General features: G+C 38.0%; 1 protein-coding gene across 18 annotated transcripts in view; it reads left to right on the forward strand.

The window, feature by feature from the left end:
• Positions 1–19,744, forward strand: part of Trpm3 (transient receptor potential cation channel subfamily M member 3) — a 514,024-nt gene that overhangs the window by 299,982 nt on the left and 194,298 nt on the right. For 17 of the 18 annotated variants that reach the window (XM_076918422.1, XM_076918425.1, XM_076918437.1 and 14 more), the window contains one exon: positions 9,697–9,871. In XM_076918422.1, the coding sequence (XP_076774537.1) occupies positions 9,697–9,871 (175 nt within the window). Of the gene's footprint in view, positions 1–9,696; positions 9,872–15,255; positions 15,639–19,744 lie in introns of those variants that run through there. The other variant, XM_076918484.1, reaches the window with a different exon arrangement.

Here is a 19,744-nt window from a genome sequence, read left to right on the forward strand (position 1 = left end):
CCAAGTAGAGGCAACTCTTCCCGTGAGGGACCAGTCACACACGGCTATAGTATAGAATAGAGTTTATTGAGGGCATGGGGAGGGGAGCCAGGAGGGTAGTAAAGGCAGAGAGGGAGAGAGAGAGAGAGAGAGAGAGACAGAGACAGAGAGACAGAGAGACAGAGAGACAGAGACAGAGACAGAGACAGAGACAGAGAAGCAGAGAAGCAGGAGTAGAGAAGTAGAGACCGGCCATGACCACGTGGAGAGAGAGGAAGAGGGGGGAGGGGACAGAGAGGCAAGAGGAAGAGGGGGGAGGGGACAGAGAGGCAAGAGAGTAAGAGAGTAAGGAGGGGGCAAGCATCCCCTTTTATAGTGGGCCAGGCCTACCTGGCGGTTGCCAGGTAACTGTGGGAAGGAGCATACCTGGCTATTGCCAGGTAACCGTGGAGGTGGAGTTTAGACAGAATACTAACAATGAAAGCTATGGGTGATTGACAAATCATGACTATAGGGCATAGTCATAAGGGGAGCTTTAAAAAAAGGTTATAAAATACACATCAAAATGTTTGATTCAGCCTAATGGTAAAGGGGAAGAGACTAAAGAAGACTTATCTTTCATCCTGGAAACAGAAAGATAAATTTCTCATAGAAAGGATAGGGTGTCAAGAAGCATTTCTTGAAGGAAGAACTCTTGAAAATAATGAAAATAATTGTGTTCTCCATTAACAGATACAAAGCAAAAATAAAACAATAATAATAAAAAGATAATTTGAGCATGGCCAGTTATTCAAATTGGCAGCAATAGCTCCCTCACATCTACCATGTTTCTCTCTCTCTCTCTCTCTCTCTCTCTCTCTCTCTCTCTCTCTCTCTCCCTCTCTCTCTGTAAGCTCTTCTCTGTATCACAGGCTGGGTCCTTCCCTGGGAAGCACTTCTATAGCTACCTCGACAATCCATAGTTTCCTTAACTACTCTGCTTTTTATTTATTCTATCAAAATCTCAGCTCCTTGCGTGGGCTGTGTATTTGGATCTGGGCACATTTGTATAGACTATTGGTGAAATATTTTAAAGTAAAATGAGTTTGAACTTCTCTGGTTACCCTACACTTGAGAAGACAAGGTCATCCTTTTGATTTTTGAGCAGTACAGAGACAAAGATTATAGCTCTGTTTGGATGAGTTTTCTTGTCTACTTAGATCAATTACATTAAAACATTCAGTCTTCAAACAATGACCCCAAAGAAAATAATGCTGGCTTTTTCTTTTTGTGAAAGTAATACCCACTTTACATCCTGTGGGACTAGATGTCCCTTTCTATTGAAATTATTCACAGCAATGCCACTTGTATGGCCTGGGAGTACAGTGACATTAATAGCAGAATATTTCAATCAGAGCTGTCAGGCCATAAGGGAATAACTTTTCCCATTAAGTCAAAAGCTGAGATTGAAAGCATATAAAATACTTGGATTTGGTTTATTGGTTTTATTATTTAGTATTTACATCTATTTTTTTCAACCCACAGCACTCAAAAGACTTAATAAGCTAACTAATACACTAAGAAGTATTTGAGAACTAATTTAAAAAATTAACTTAATTTAAAAGTCATCTACCTCAAACCAGGAGATTTTAGGGTTCTGGACACAAGATAAATGCACATGGCTTTCTCAATATATTATTAGTCTGCACAGGATATGAGGCAAACTTCAGAAAGCATGTTTCAGAGTATTCCATTGTCAGAACATCTGTTTGGCTTAAACATAGAATTGCATTCATTTTCCTCTATCTATGAATCATTTATATATTTAAAGAAGAAACCTTTTATAAGCTTAATACATACAAATAAGTATGTTTCCATTTATGTTTCTTTAACCAGAAAGCTCCCATTGAGTGCCAAGCTCTGTTCTAAGTGCTTTATAAATAATAATTCCTTTCTCAGCCTGATGATCTCGGGAATCTGGGACCTATTCTATGTCCTGCATACTGTGAAAAATAGCAAAATGTATGTTTAGTACATCTATGTTCATCAAGTTACCTTTTTCACCTTCTAGGACAGAACTACTTCTAGGTAGAACTAATGTTCTATATGAAGTCTAGCTGTGCTCCCAAGGTGTCTTAGTCTGGGTGGCTAGGGAAGGGATAGGCTAGAAACAGACATAGACACTGAGAGTCGGTGAAAGAAAATGTGAACATATGGGAGACCCAAGATCAATAGAGGCTAAGATTGTCATCATGAAAATGCTAACAAGAAGATGACAGTTTCTACGCAGCTTTAGACAGGGACCTCCAGGGCCTAAGAAAAAGTGTCCTCCCAGAATGAGTCAATTGAGACTTTCGTGGTATGAGGTAAAAATGGAACACATGTGAAATAATGTCCTTCCAGGAAAGCCATTGAAGTCAAAGCAAGACACAAGCCTAGAGATACTTTGAGCAGGGAGCATCACATTATGATGGGATGTAGATATGGGCCCTAACCTCGATGGAACCACTAAGGCTGTCAGCAGAGGGGAGGAGCATCCTACCTTAGGGTTAGATTACCACACGTGGTGCTCTTAGACTACTACAGAGAGATCAAGTCAAATCCCCCTCTACTCTCTGGTGGTAGGGTAACTATTCTTGATGTGCACATGGGGACTCCTCCTTCTCAGTGGAAGCCCTTCTATAGGAAGGGCTGACAAACTATTCCCTGCTGTCCCTGCATCCTACTTAATGCTATACTCACCTTCACTGCCTCTGTTTCACTTGCTGATCTCTCCCTTCCATGATGCCTCTGCCTCCATCACAGCCACTATTAATCAAGGCTTCATCCCTCATGTCTGCATGCTCTCACGGCCCACCTGCCAGTCATTTGCCTCAGCACATTAATTCCAGAATGGTGGATCTGACCTCATGCAAGTCTAGTGTCCAACTGATCTTAAAGGAAGTCAGGCAAGGCCTTCTCTGCAGTATTTGATAGAGAGTGGTTTCCTTATAAGGTGGTAAGCATTTGCAAGGGACCCTCCACATTACTTAAGCTGGCTGACCAGATTTCCCATTCAACTTACTCCTCAAATCTCTCCACCATTCTACCCTTTGGCCTCTAGTTACTAGAAGTAAAAAATAGAATTAAGAAGACTAAATAAAAGGCGCCAAGTAGGGGCTAGGTTGGAATTTCTATGCAAATATTTGGAGCATATATCACACCCCAAATAGGTTAGTGTAACAGTAGGAAAACAAATAGAAAGCCGAATTTGCCATATCAGTAGATTTTACTTTCTCTATCTGAAGGATAAGAAATGCTAGGCTTTGTTAGTTTTCAGTTTTTAACTATTGTCTGGGGAAGACAGCCCATCAATGTAATCCCTGTATCCTTGTATACTTGACAAGCCCTTATCTCTGGCTAGATCTGAGATGTCAACATTTCAAGATAAAATATATGAGATGTGTATTCCAGTGGGTTGGTCGCTACTTTAAACATGGAGGATTGTCTATGAAGGGACTTCTTTAAGTTAAAATCCAACCCAGGGATTCCTATAGTCCAGTAATGGCAGAGACAGACGTTAACCAAGTATATGCCATTTTCCCTCCTACTCAGCCATAAAGTGAGTTGGAAACATAGGCTCTGGATACTTCCACCCTCAAAGATAGACCCTGGCTGTCTCTCAAGAAATTTCTTCCAACTAAAAAGCCATACATATGCAGTCGTGAAACATCTTGTTATATGTAGTTTTATTTTAACTGTTTACTAGTTTATGTGACATTCTATTTCCAAATGTTTTCCTAAGCATCAATTTTCGTGTAGACTTATTCGAAGAAAATTGTGTTGTAATGATAGAACGTAGGATTGATCTGTATTGGGGCTTTTATTCATCACCTGGGAGTTTCATTAGAATTCACTAAGCATACGTGGCCTCATTACACATTCCCAAGTAAGGTTAGACACATTGCCCCTATAGATACAGTATCTTGAATGGACTCCATATATTTCTAAAAGCAAAAGCAGTATCTAATACCTCTAGTTCCATAGAAGACCTAAGAGACACTCTTTAAAACAAGATGCATTTTTCTCTTATAAATATTTCTTAATATTTTCTAGGCTCTTTAAGTACCTCAAAGATTCATAATGTTTTATTTTGAAAAAAAGTTTTTCATCTTTGCACATAACATTTTCTTCATTGTACCTGAATATCTATTTCTATACAGCAGAGAAACTTATAAGAGATACTTTAAGCTTAGAGATAAAGAGAATAGATTTTTTTTCAGTTCTACACACATGGATTAACAGCTTTTTAAGTGTGTCCGTGTGTGTGTGTGTGTGTGTGTGTGTGTGTGTGTGTGTGTGTGTGTCAGAGGACAACTTTCAGTTCTCTCCTCCCACCATGTGGGTTCCTGAAGTCAGATGTACACACTGAGCCATCTCACTGGCTCTGATTACAGTCTTGCATAATCTCGTTAAATCCATTTCAAACTTTACAGACTATAGAAGAAACATCATATCTAGTTACAGTCACTGAGAATCTAATATGAAAAAAGGTTTGATGATGTATAGGTTTCAACACTACAGTAATTACTCATGCCTCTCAAATGTGTGGGAGACTCTGTTTGAAAAGTACAATCATTAAGGGGGTTACTTGGTTTTCCTAGCTACTAATATAATCTAAACATAGAAGATGGTGACCACGTTTTTTATTGACAGAATCAACTGCTAAATCAAGACACAGGCTATTTGAGTTACTGGGTAGGTGGGGATTTTTAATTAGAGTTATAATTATATGAATTTAAATATGTGTGATATAAACATATTAATAAATACTGACAATGTGCAACATTTCAAAACACATATATTCTTGCTCCATGCAAACTTTTAAAACACTATGAATCACATAACCCCAGAGCTGACAAAGGCAAAAATTGCCTGTGTTCATGTTATTACCACTGGCTTTGCTTAGTTCCTGACCAGTAACAGACTTGGTTTTGAACTGGGTACTGACTTTAGAAGGTCATCTCTTACAAGGAGCAGTAACCTCCTTTGTTAATGACCCAGACTATAATATCAGAAGCTTGAGACTTAAGTCAAGATCAATCTTATGTGCTCCATCCACATGTAAATACAAGCCATCTTGCAACAGAAAATAGATGACTCCATAGACTCATAAGTTCTTTATATCCCATCCTACAGTCTTGACACCAAACCAGGGTGTTAGTGAACAAATTCTTCTCAGTGAACCAATCATTTTTGTATGGCACACCAAATGCTTTCATAAGTACCTACATTGCTTATACATTATGGATTCATGTCAGAGGGGTGGGGAGAGGGATGGAAAAGGAAAGGGGGAAGAGAATTATTAAAAACAAAAAGAAAGAAAGAAAAAACAAAAACCATGAGGGCTAGAAGGATGACAAAGCAGTTAAGTTCACTGGCTGCTTTTCCTGGGGACCCAGATTCTATTCCCAGTACCCATATGACAGTTCATAAATATCTATAACTCCAGTACCAGGAGAATCTGATGCCCTCTTCAGGCACCTGCTAGCACCAGGCACACACATGGTGTACAGACATCCAGGCAGGCAAAACTTATCCATATACACAAAATAACAAAAATAATTTTTTAATAAGTTGGAATTTAAAGTCTTCTGTTTTCACCAACCCCCTCCTACACAATGCCCAACTCAGTCTTGATTTACCCCAGTTTAGATGCTTCCCATATGGGGGTAATGAAACTTTCTGAATTGCATACCAGCCAGAAAAAAGATGCAACTAACATCACACATGTTCTTTTGTGGAGAGAGAGGTAGGGTTCTGAATATAACTAGGAGCCAAGTCAACTGGACCCTGCTGTACTCATGTGCTAAATCTATTTCCTAAGCTCGTATTTTTGTTGGCTATGGTGCCCCCACTTCTAGAAATGTTCAGGTTGAAGTATGTGGCAGGTGTATCAGATCTTCTTGCTTAAGCCACTTGCATTCTAATAGACTTCTCCTAAGAACTACTACAAGTCTTCAGATACAGAAGAACATTTTAAATGATTACCATTAACTAAGCAATAAAACTATTTTCTCCCAGACCAAAAGAATAATCCAGAGATCCCACAGGAATCTGCACAAACCTTTTCCTAAATAATAGGCTTTTCTTTAGTGTCAATCTGAGCAGCTTTTGGGAGAGGGATTGGGATGCAAGCAGCCAACAGTTTCAACTGAGCAAGATGCAGCTTTGTAAGAACTGTTAAAGGAATTTAAATTAATTTTTGATAGACATAAAGAAGGCAGCAGTGAGTTGAGCAAATCTAGAGCAGCTACAGATTCAAGAAATTCTCAAAATGTTTTATTTGTGTCACTAATTAAAAAACTGTATCATGCTTGGCTTGTAAAAGGCTATTTCATCCTACGGGCACACAGCATCCTGCAGATTCTAATTTGTTCATTTTTCTACAGGTTTTCCAAACATGTTGTGACCAAAGTATAGCTTAGGAAACAAAGTATAGGGGGAAGGATTAAAGAATTAGAAAAAAAAAAAAAAAAAAAAAGATGGGCTGAGGGAAGGAATGTATCCTACAGTGCTTTACCTGGGAAGGTTTGTCCAGTCCATATAAATAAAATGACCAATAAAATGGAATATAGCTTCCTCAGATGTAGAATCAGGCTTGAAACCCCATGCAAGAGCATGTATCAGTGAGGATCATAAATAATAATTGAATGGATGAATGTTTCAGTGGGTTTACATAAGGCTCATTATGTACAAATTCACTGATGGACTTCACGGCTCCATAGACCCTGAAAGATGTTGCATAGAAGCATATTTTCTCTGACCAGACATGCTCTTCCTTTTCTAGAGAAAGCATTCTTCACTTTCACTGTAATCCACAAGTGTTCTATGAAACTTTCTCTATAGATAGACTAAAATTAACACTCGTAGCTTGGCTCATTACTAAATATTTAACACACTCTTCTCCTGAATCCAAAACCAATGTGCATGTGTGGGTCCAGAAAGAAAGAAAAAAGCTTAATGTTATCAGATTTGGCAAATTCTATTTGTGTCAAGCATAGTATTTCTAAGCATAACAAGGGTCTCTGCCACTCATAAGAAACTCAAGATGCTTTTGAGTGTTACATAATTTTTTTTTTAAACCACAGGACAAATTTCATGTTTTAACACCAAAGGAAAGAGAATTTAGAGGAATTGATATATTCAGTGTTTGCTCTATCCAAATTTTTAGCACTGAATTTAGCTGGATTATTAATTTGTAACCATATCAATTACCAATTTCATTCCAAATATGGGAAATCTTACCATCCTGAACATATTTCAGAATTTCTAGAGATTATAACATTAATATATGGACAAATGTATTTTCAGGAAATACTTGAAATTTATTGTTCTCAAATTAGTCCATAAAAACTGATCCCTTAGACCTAGATATCCCTTTGGAAAGGTGATTTTCATCTTTCCACTAGACCTTAAAACATGGAAACATTCTAGAGATCCAGTCTAGTACCTCTCCCTCCATGACAACTCTGAATGTATCTGAAAGGAAAATTCACTTGGTCTGGAAGTTTGAAGTTAAATTGACAGATGCTTTGCTCAAGAGGGAGAATTTAGAAATTACTATAAAATATTATCCCTCACATATTTGGGGTTGAAGCCAGTGCCATGTGAATGCTAGGCAAGTACTATGCTGTTAAGCTACATCCCCAGACCAGAAGGAACCTAGATCTGTCCTCTGAATAAGAAGCCATGCTTCTCAATGCACATCAATGTACAAATCCCCATATAGTAAGTGTTTTTTTCTGGCAGCAAATTTTCCCATAAAAGAAGCATGTAGTGCAAAGAGCTCTAAGTTAGTCTTTTTTCCCCTAAATGTCTTTCAAGAGCTTGCTAAATAGTCATGACAGGCAGCAATGGGACAGTCCTTTCTTCACAGACACCCAAACAGACTTCCTAAGAATTCTGGTGTCTGGCTTTGAAGAGGCTCCTGAAAAACAGAGCTGCAGGATACTTCACTGTCCTCTCCTTAGATATAAAAGAATAATTCTCGCCGGGCAGTGGTGGCGCACTTTAATCCCAGCACTTGGGAGGCAGAGGCAGGAGGATTTCTGAGTTCGAGGCCAGCCTGGTCTACAGAATGAGTTCCAGGACAGCCAGGGCTACACAGAGAAACCCTGTCTCGAAAAACAAAAAAAAAAAAAAAAAAAAAAAAAAAAAAAGAATAATTCTCAAGTCCTCACATCTACAGAAACCTAGTGGAGCACCAGGCTTCATCTCTCCCCCAGTTCTCATTGGAGAACACAAAGGACTCACCACCTCCTACCTTGACCAACAGTCGTTTTTTCCTCTACTTATTTTAAATGGAGATTTAAAACAATATCTACTTCTGTGCAGCCAGCATTTTGAACTCTTCCTTTAAGAGTAAAATCAAACTATGAAAAAAAAAAAAAGCTATCTTCTGTGACTTAGAGTTGATAAGACCCTATGAGACTGGTACACTCATATTTTAGAAGGAAAACAAGTCACATAAGTCAAATAAAATCTCTTACAAGCTGAGCAAAAACCAAATCTCAGACTGTTATTTGTCACTGGGAAGCAGCTTTCTGATACCAAATAAAATGACACCAACAGACAGAGAACTAAGATGACCAAAGTTTTGTTCTTGTTTTTGTTTTGTAAAAATTCATATTTTTAGAGAGGGCACAGAATTTCAATTATGTCTTTTGTAAGAACACTTGTGTACACCCCAGAAAGCCAGCTCATTTTTGCATTGTTCAGTTTAACTCTGCACAATACCAACCCGAACAAAAGTAAGTTATCCAGTGACGCTAATGATGCCTAAGGTGTCCGTGTGAAATGAACTGAATCTGGGGCTCGTTGTTCCTCTCATGGACACTGGTTTTCAATGCTTCTCTTTAATGTGTTAGAATGAGTTACACATATGATACTGACATTACAGAAATTGTTACATGAAGCTTACAATGCTTTGTTGCTTGAAAGAAATAGCTTGAATGTGTTAAAAAAATCTCTGAATCTCTTTGATTCAGCTAAATGCAACTAATGTGTAATGAGGAGAGGCATGTACCTGGCACCTCATTCAATAGAGCAGGATGCAGTTATGCAGAAAAGTCACATGACCAAGTGATCTTTTATCATGGTGCTGTCACTGAGATCTGATGCTCAGAGGATCACCTATGGTCATAACACACAGACCCATAATACAGGCAGCAGTGGATCCAACAAGCCCCTACTGGCCTCAGTGGGGTTTTTTTGTTTTACTTTTTTGTTTTGTTTTTAATAAAAAGAGCTATTTAGACTCTTCAGTGGTAACCAGGAAGTTAGAAAACCTTAACTTCCATTTTTTTTTTATACAGAAAACTGAATTACTAGATAAATAAAACACTTCTTACAATCAGAATATGGCTTCCAGCATTTTGATTGCTGGCCCAGCCTTTCTCTGTTACTCACTTCCCTTATTCATGTGTCTTAGGTTCTCAGGTGTAAAATGGGGTAAACTGTCCCTTTTGTGAGTTGCGGGGATCAGGCAAGGTCACATGGATTTTCTGGGGGTGGGGATTCTACTAATGCGTTGTCTACAAATGTCACTCAGTATTTTATCCCTTCATATCTCACTGCCTCCCCCGTGCTCAGTAATTTTAGTTTGTGCTTTTTTTTTTCTCTTTTTGTTTATTTGGTTTGCTGGCTTTGTGTTCTTTTCTCTTTTTTTCCTTTCCTTTTCCTTTTTTTTAAATGCAGGAATCGGTCAAGGGGTTCCAGTGGTGGCTCTCATCGTGGAAGGAGGACCCAATGTAATCTCAATTGTTTTGGAATACCTTCGAGACACCCCTCCTGTACCAGTCGTAGTCTGTGATGGGAGTGGACGGGCATCCGACATCCTGGCATTTGGGCATAAATATTCAGAAGAAGGAGGGTAAGTAAATGGCCACACAGTAATGATACTTTGGGCTATTTTATTGGGTTCTTACATCTACCACCCTTCTCCACTCTTACCCCTTCCAACCCCCCAACAAGAGAAAGAAGGCTAAAAGGGAAAGGGGACAATGATCCCTTTAGACTACTTTCTGCTGATTAGGGTCAAGTTCTTAGGAGCAAGTCCAATCTTCATACCCAGGATATCTCCAACCAGCAATCCAGCAAACAGCAAAAGAAGCAGCAGCTGCTGCCACAGTCACACAGGGCTCTGCCATTTTTATACCCTCTGAAGAGCCCCAGAATTCCAAATATAAATTATCTTCAGCTGACAGAATCATGCCCCTGCCAGAGCATGAGACAAATCATAGTTAGCTGCTGTGGACAATCCGAAGCAGCCCCCTATACCACACCTGGAATTAAAACAAAAACGTATTCACATAATATAACTGGGATTTTTAAGAGACCCAAATTCTCACTACACTAGAGCAGAAGAAATCCAGGAGTGCTACATGGAGACCATGCTGATAATGAAGATGAGGGAAACAAAGGAAGTCAAGGGATGTATTCTTTTATCTTCATCTCTCCTTCCCACTTCCTCTCTCAAGGAAGGAGAGGCAGGAACTGGCTTATGATAAATGAAACAGACAGCATCTGAATGAATAACAGTGCACAGCAGCCTGTGAGATAAGCTGGTTACCTCTTAGGCATGAGTGTAAGCACCATCGTGGCCAAGCTGCTGTAAACACATTGGCAAACTATGCTATCAGCAACTGCTATTTATTTACCCGCCTAGAAGGTAAAACCTCTATAATTAGTAACAGCTCTGGTCCTTTGTAAATTTCCCCCTGACCATTTAACCCTTATGTATTTTCCTTGGACCAGCAGCTCTTAAATGCTACTATCTAATATCCAAAGCTCCGACATCCCTAGAAGGATGTCTGTCCACCAGTGGAATAGTGAGGTCACTATGTCAGATTATGCAAGTAATTTAAAACAGGGTGAGAATGAGTTTAAGGAGTACAACCAGCGGGAGTCACCTTTTTGCCTTCGGTTGATGTTGCTTTGGGTGTTGTTGTTGTTGTCGTCTTTGTTGTTGTTGTTTATTTTTTGAGCATTTCATATGAAAAACTACAGACAATCAATCAATGACTGCTGAGAGAGGCAGAATCATTCTTCTCCATGGACATGCCCTCTCATTAGTTATCAAATCCCTAGTGGTCATCCTTCAGTGCACGTGCATGTGCACACACACACACACAGACACAAACACATACACACACACACACACACACACACACACAATATCATTTAAGTTCTTAACAACAACAACAAAAACTTTCTCACCCAGCTTTCCTAGCATGTGGTTAGGAGGACAAAGAAGTTCCACGGGAGATGGGGCCTTTTATAAAATACAGAGTAGTCCAATATATGATAGACTGTGCAGAACACTGAGATAGAAGAAAGAACAGCCTGGAGTTGCTATAGCAAATCTAATGAGCAAGACAAGCACACAACAATAGTGATGCAATTACAGAAGAGCTAACTTGGTGGAGGACACTCGCTCCTCCACATCTCTCCTCTCCAGACTACAGTAAAGAGATTTAAGGTGTTAGCAACTAGCACCTGTGCTTTCCCCATCTTAATCCATGGCCCTCCATTTAGCCTCCATTTAGGTAAAACAGTATGTTTACCACATTTATACTAGAACCAACGTGTGTAAGGTGGAAAGTAATGGAAGGCTGGGGGCTTCTACCCCAGCACTGGATCCCACGACAGTGATTTCATGCCTAGAGTTCTGATTGTTCTAAAAACATCCTAATTGAAGTTAGAGCTTTCTCATTGACAAACTTAATTAAACTGCCATCATTGTCTTCTTCGAGAGTAAGTGCTGATCCATTTTATCGCTGAGGCTGTAAGCAGAGGACATTTGCCCAGTGATCTTTATATTGACTAATAAAGTGTTCAATAACCTTAACTGGTTGTCTTATTAACAATTTGCCATAGTCCTCATTTCTTTAAGTACAGCACCATACTCCTCTTGTCTAGAAATAAACAGAATTAGATAGTTTGTAGCTTTTGATTGTTTGTTTCTCCGTGGTATTTGCAGATTGTTTTTTGTTTTTTGGTTTTTGGTTTTTGGTTTTTGTTTGTTTGTTTGTTTTTTGGTTTTTTTAGTTTTTGTTTTTATTTTTGTTTTTTTTTTGATTGTTTGGTTTTTTTGTTTTGTTTTTTTTTTTTGTTTGTTTGTTTGTTTTGTCAGACACCCTCAAAGCACATACAGGTTTTGCATTTGGAATGCAGTTTTCCCTCTTCTTCTTTCAAGACCAAAGAAAAGGGAAGGCTTTCTCCAGTGTTTCTAGCTGTCTGGGAGTAAGCCTCGTGATAACTAAAATGTCGAACCTTTTATGTATCGTTATTTTAGGCTGTGTGCTTTGAACATTAAAACCTTTCATAAGGATATCTGTGGTTATTTCTGTTTGAATATGTGAGAAGGGTTATGCATTTTAGAGTTGAGAGGGGCACTGCATGATTTAATCTAATGGAGTAGAAGTTAAACACTTTGCTTCAGTCCACACCGGTCATGAGCTGGACTAGCATTCCATCTGGGTTACTAGCAAAATTTGTTGAGAAAAGTTCTGTGATAGGTGCTTCTGTCCCGATGAAGAGCCTCAAGAACTCCTTTAAATGTTTACATGCGTGGGATTTCTTCTGCTCTTTTCAATAATTATATTTAGTTTTTAATTATCATGTATATTGCTAACATACAAAAGCCAATTCATTATATGTAATCTCATGTCCAAGTTATAATTCCTTTCTCATGTGGATTCTTCCCCATCACCACTTAGACTGTTCTATACCCATATCTAAATTAAAAATCAAAATGGTCACCTACTTCCAACTTCATTTGAAAATCTTACTTCCATTTTATAGTCTAAGTATGTGAAATTACAGTCTATACAGGATTTACATAAATGTGAACCATGGCCAGTTATCAAAGAATATGAAATCACTCACATAATTAGTACAGAAGCAAAGAATTAAACATTATCTATTTCAGGGGGAAGTTGAAACTTTAAAAATATTCTATGATACTTACAATGCTTATAGTAAGTAGAAACGTACAGGGAAGTCTTGTATATATGTGTGTTAGTCAGTACATGTAGTCAAACACACACACACACACAGAGAGAGAGAGAGAGATGCTGTGCACAGTGTTACGATGAAAACTTACTCTCTTAGGAGAACACTGATAAATTTATTGTGATAAAATGGTCAGAATGTTTTTGTGTGCCATCTGAAAAACTTCCAAAATGAGTCGTGCTTATTTGACTCAATAAGAAATTGTCTAATGACATTTGCACATAGAATTTAAAGTCATTTCTAAGGAACATTATTTTGTAGCAGTGGATTTTCTTTACATGCAAAGAATAAAAATAAAAAGCATTGATCTTAATTCACCAGGAAGGATTTCTTTTTTGGTTTTCAGAATCCAACAGAGTTACCCATTTTACTACATACATGTGTACATACATACATACTTACATAAACAAGCCTATATAAGTAAATGTGCCCAAATAAAATTAGATATAGAGAGTATACTCATCCTAATTACAGAGTTTAGTTTCTAACTAAATTAATATTGTTATGCCTCTGTTTCACATTGGAGCTTTATATCAATGTTTAAAGTTGATTTCACTTGTGGGTTGCTAAACACAATAGCCCCAAGGACTGTGAGAGCATCCATGCAACTACATAGCTCTTCAGTTCATAATCTTTGAGAAATGACCTTTCTCGCCTTACCTTGTCATCTTTGTGACCTTTCTAGTTTGTCATTGAGCTCCTTTCCAAGAATATGAATTGGAAGGAGAATATGAATTGTAAAAGAGAATCGCTTTGGAAGCGAATTATAATTGGCAAAACTGATTATCTTCCATGAATGAGATTGCTGGAGACAGAAACAGACTGTGTCTATCACAGCACAAATGGATTTGAATAAACTAGGAGACAATTGCAATTAAATGTTTTTTCTGTATGTGGTGCTGAGAATCAAATTAAGTTCTATATTTTGTCTTCTTCCTCCTTGTCTGTTCTGTGGTATGCGGCACCTGAAAGAAATGGTCCCAGTGAATATTACCCCTTATCGTCATAATGTATGTTCTGTTTACCCATTTACCATTCTGATTCAAACGAATCATTAAGTCTTCCATAACTACTTCCATTACTCTAGAAATATTTTCAGTCTGCTTCTTAATTACAAATGACTAAGCCCCATAAACACAAATATCAAAAGCACCAAAACCTGTTAGGCTTAATTACCTAGGATTTTATATATGAGGACCTTGCCTTCTTGTGTTTGATTAAGTGGATGAATTATATCTCCTGGTGTCTGAAACACCTTTCAGGGTACAGAATCCTGACGTTGAAATCAGATACGCCTTTGTCTGATAACTGTCAACCTGGAGTCTAAGACTACAGGGAAATAGGACCTAATCCCTCCATCTGTCATGTCATGAACAAGTACCTGCCAATGACCAGTGTAAGCATAGAACACCGTCTAAGTACATGTGTGCTTTGAGTCAGTGTCCCTCATCCATCACCATTTTATTACCAATGTTTATATATGTGTTAGTGGTTTTGTCCTAAGATTATCACCTGGATTTGCCACATTTTAGATACTCTGGAAAAGAAGCAGAACCATCTAACAGCCAAAAACAAAAACAAAACAAAAAAAAAACCATACCTTAAAAGATTTTTAAATAATGAGGATGCATATGAGGATACATAGCTGTTGGGAAATTGTCAGTGAGGCATATATCATTCATATTATAACGTTCTAGTGGCATTTTAATTAGGGACAGACTATAGTAAACATGTGAGCACTGTCTTACTCTTGGGAGTAGAAGAAAATCGTGGTGCGTGCTCTGTGGTCATGGGGTGTGTGTATGTGTGTGTGTGTGTGTGCGCGCGCGCATGTGCAAGTGCACGTGGTGAGAAAGGTAGTTGTGGTAGGGTTGTGATGGACGTGAGGGGGTATGGATGGTGTGTGGGGTGTGTTCTGTGTGTGCTGTGTGTGGAGGGGTGAGGATGTGCGTGATGAATGTGACACATCTGTGGTGGGAGTTAGGAGGGAAGGTACGGGGTGAGTGGTATGGGAAAGGTATGAGAGAATATGAGCAGTGTATGTGTGCGTTTGTTTTTAAAATCTTCTGAGACTTTCCTGCTTAAAGAGAATTTAAGAATTTCCATGGCTTTGATTGATTGTTTGATTGACTGACTGGTTGATTGATGATTAATTGATTGATCGATTGATTTTGTGTTCCTTACTGTTAGTCATTCTTTTTTATTTTAATTGAAATAGATTTTTTTTTTTTGATCGGCTAGGATGAAGGCAGGAGAACATCCACTAGCTATGAAAAGGGAAAACTTCATTGCATGGTTCCCAATTTTATGACTGAAAATTTCTCACCGAGAATTGAAGAAAGTTTGTTTCTCTCCAAATACACATCACATACCCAAAGACAAGAGAAAGTCATCTGAAAATCAGGCATATTAGGAACCCAGGAGCCATAGCTATTCCCTGGGGCATGTCATTCTGTGCAATGGTCACAAATGTTTATTCCTGCTGTTGCAGACATTCAGGCTCACACTGAAGGGTGTCAAAAACCCTATCATTTTTCTGTACTACTTTCTAGAGAAAGTAATTGATCTCGATGGCCTGTACCCCAGCATGATATAGACATAATTGGAATGTCTAAGAAAGAAATAAACGATGTCAACCATGCTGACTTCAATTGTCCGTTTTAGTTTTTGTTAATTTCCTCTGCCTCATCTCTGTTCTAGGATATATTTTCTATTTAAAAAAAAAAAAATCAGGGTGGTTCTTTTTCACTTTTCCTGAAAGAAATCATAGAATCAACAAAGACAAAGAACAGAAGGTAGTTTTACTGTGACTTCTGTAAACATCAACATTTATGGAGTGCCTACTATATGAATAGAGCTGCTGAAAGATGAACAAGGCGTAGCCTTGGTGCTCAGAGATACTGTAGTAAATATTTATATACATGAGTACAAGGTCACGTGGGCTCCGATAAAGACCCACTGCTTAAAGAGTCCAGAATAAAGTCCTGAGTGGGACATTCCCAGCAGCAGTTCTATATTATTATATCAGTTATCCATAAACGACAATATAATTGATCTATTCCCTTTTCCTCCTTTCCCTCAAAATCTGTTTAAACTGACAGTCTGTCAAATGGTAGACAAAGAAAATAATAGTTGCTTTTCTCTGTGTAACAGCCCTGAAAAAAGATTCACTCCAAAGAAAATGAAAGAAACTGTTAGAAGAGACTGCATTTTTGTTATTACTGTTATGCTTTAGGCTGACCTTGAACTCTAAATTCTCCTGCTTCAGCCTCCTGCAAGCAGGGATTACAAGCCTGCACTATCATAAGTGGTCAAGGAGAGAAATTTGTGTGTGTGTGTGTGTGTGTGTGTGAGAGAGAGAAAGAGAGAGAGAGAAAGAGAGAGATTAACTTTATTTCTATATTTAAATTCAATGTATTAATGCAATAAAATTTAGTAAAATAATTAATATAATATTTATTCATATATAATTCTATATAAATATCTATATCTTTACAATATACATCCAAATGGTTTAATTGAAAACTTAGAGAATTGATTCCATGACTTTTCAAATTAATCAATCACTGGGTTTTTAATAATGCTTTTCTGAGGTAATGTGGGTGTTACAAAGCATAATTTTCCTCCACGGATGTGTATACAATCTGTAAACAAATATGGCAAAAAGTTATCAATATAATGTTAATGAGTTTGGAAGTGGCAGAAGGTACCACAGACAGAGTCACTGTCAATTTTCTCTGAGAAATATAAAGGTACCGATACACAGTTAACTTTGTCATAGTGCCCACATTCTGTGTGACTAGAACAACTCTGTTTATTTAAGAAAGCACAAAATATAATAACACTTTCATCTAACAGGGTGTTGTTAAATCTCCCCATACTGTGTCAACATGGGGAGGATGGAGCATTGATTTTTAGAAGACTGATATCAAGCATGGAGAAGAAAATACCATGAAGGAGAAAGGTTTTATTGATCTAAGTTAATCAATCCAATCCCTACATTGAATATGCTTTAAAATTGCTCAACTGTTGGCTCACTGGAGAAATGTATCATTGAACATGAGAACCCAACAGCATTAGAAATAATCTAGCCAAATAATTATTGGGAGGAACTCTTTTTAGAGATCTCCTGTTTGCAGTTGCCAGGATGCCCATCAATTCTGTGGAAGACTTCAAAGTTGTCTATTTTAACTACACACATCTACATAGTGACTTAGATGGACCAAATGTAAAACTCAACAAGCTGTTTAAAACCAGAACTCTACTTAATCCCAATGAGAATAACCCATGCTCTTCACTTTAAGAAGCTGGCTTAGACTATATGAAGATTAGATTCTTTTGCTATATCTGGTGTTTTCCAAAGTAGCTTTCTCACTATATACATAAAATAAAGACATGAACAAATATATACATAAACAAAATGACCTCAAATTTAATCCCCATCCTTTAGGAGAAGTTAGTTCTATAGCATCTTAACAAACAGTCCCTGCAGCTGATACTATGCTGGGTTAACTTGCTACCAATGGCACCACCAATAATAAGTGTCTGAAATGTTCTCATCAGATTTTTCCCAGAATCCACATGGAATTCTCAGATTGATCATGGACCACACATTTTCATTCACTGGATACAACATTGACAACCTGCTATAAAGCTCTCTTTGACAGATGAAGGATAATGCATTGAAGTAGGATCCTATGATATGTGTACTAATCTTGCCAAAAGAAACAACAAACAAACAAAAACCCACCATTTGGTTCCAGTAAAGCCTTTCCTGGATCAGTAGCTGGATATTCATCCTTATCATATGTTCTTGGGATAGTTTATGTAAAACAACTCTTCATCACAAGGGGAAACTCCTATAGGTCTTGAATAAGCATGAAAGAATCTATTGCTACAAGCCCATAGTAGTCATGATTCAGTGTCTTGGGAATAGACCTAAGATTTGGATTTCTGTAAGCCTGTGATTGCTTTAGTTTTCATCCTTTGTTGATGCATTTCAGTTTTATCATTTCTGGTACAGGAATCACAAGCCACTTTCCTCTTGAATGTCAACTCCCATCAGCCAGCGATGGCTCCCTAAAATGCACTGAAAATGACTTTGAGGCTACATCTGGGCTCAGATGAAAGGATAGAGTATGATAGATTGACACTGAATCTAGGCAAAGAGAAGATCTCACAGCAATGTGGTGAACATCTATTCTAGCACTTGAATAAAGTGAAAGTCTTGTAAATGTCCTCACATTTGTAAGACAGTCAGACAGGCAACAAGAAATACAATGAATTATCTAAAGAAAGAAAGAAATAAGAATCCAAGTTACTTCAGAGATACTTGGGATACAGAAAACAGTGGCTTTTTGATCAATATGCCAAAACATATCAGTGTTCCAATTACCTGGCTGCATAAGAATTTCCATACATACATAAGGCATGGGAAACAAAGAACCAGAAACAACTTACTACAGGGAACCAGTTGGAAATGGAATGAGATGTAGGTTGACTATACAACTTACTATTGATAATATATAAGAAATATCATTTTTTTAAACGTAGGAATTAGGGGCTGGAGAGATAGCTCAGTAGTTGAGAGCACTTGCTGTTTTTGCAGATGACCAATTTCAGTTCTCAGCATCTACATGATGATACACAACCATCTTCAACTCCAGTTCCAAGGGATCCAGTGCCCTCTTCTGATCTCTTCGGGTACCAGAACATGTGGTACACACACATATGCACATATGCACACACATACACATAAAATAAGTTGTTTGAAAGTTTTTAAGCAAGAAATTAGTCCATCATATAATATGTAACAAAAATAGAGAAGTCACACTTTTCCACCATCTGAAAGAACATAGAGTGGGAAGAAATACTCTGACAAAGTATGTAAAGACATAATGTAGCATTATTCTTCCCCGGCACTTCTGTCCCATCGCCAATAACATGTGTGACACACTAAAGTTAGTTTTATATAAAAATATGAGTATATCTCTTATATACATTGCAAAGCATCTATATGCAAGAACTTGATCTAAATACTTCTTGTATTTTATAATATGAAATGGTTATGATATCGATTCCATTGTAGAAGTAAGGAAATGACATGAAAAGGTCATGTCATTTGCTAACTTTCTCCTGGTAGCATCATGGTCTTCCCAGGCAGGCTGGGACTCAAATTATGTTCTGAGCACCCATTCCATATTGTTTCCTAGGAAGATGGCCCAGTAACTACAGCAGGCTTATTTTTCTCATCCCAGAGCTGAGTTATTTCAGACAAGAAAGTAGAATGCATCCAGCTTTCTTGTTCTCTCACGTGCTAGTTAACTTCTCCTTTAAATAAGTCTTGAGCGACCATTTGATGTATATCCATAAAGGGCGGATCCAAAGCTTGGCTGCCCCAGGGATTCTATATACTTCTTAAGCCAACTCTGGTTCCAATTTTGATGCAGGACCAAAAGCAATAAAATTCTGACTGTCCCTCTAGTCTGGCTATGTGTAGTGTTCGATGATCCGTTTTACTTGGAATGAACTCAGGATATTGCTTGACTTACAGTTTTGGCAGAAATTCTGCCTGACCATGTGGCAGTTGCTGTATTCCTTGGAATGCTTCCTTTTCACTCTTGGGCACAATCATAGTCACAGGAAAGGGAGGAGGGAAAATGGCATATGCAAAGCCAGCAATGTTCTGAGTCTCATATGTAGATGTCCTACTAGCTCTAACCCAAGGTGG

Source organism: Arvicanthis niloticus, chromosome 1 (genome assembly GCF_011762505.2).
Source record: "Arvicanthis niloticus isolate mArvNil1 chromosome 1, mArvNil1.pat.X, whole genome shotgun sequence".
NCBI classification, from domain to species: Eukaryota; Metazoa; Chordata; class Mammalia; order Rodentia; family Muridae; genus Arvicanthis; species Arvicanthis niloticus.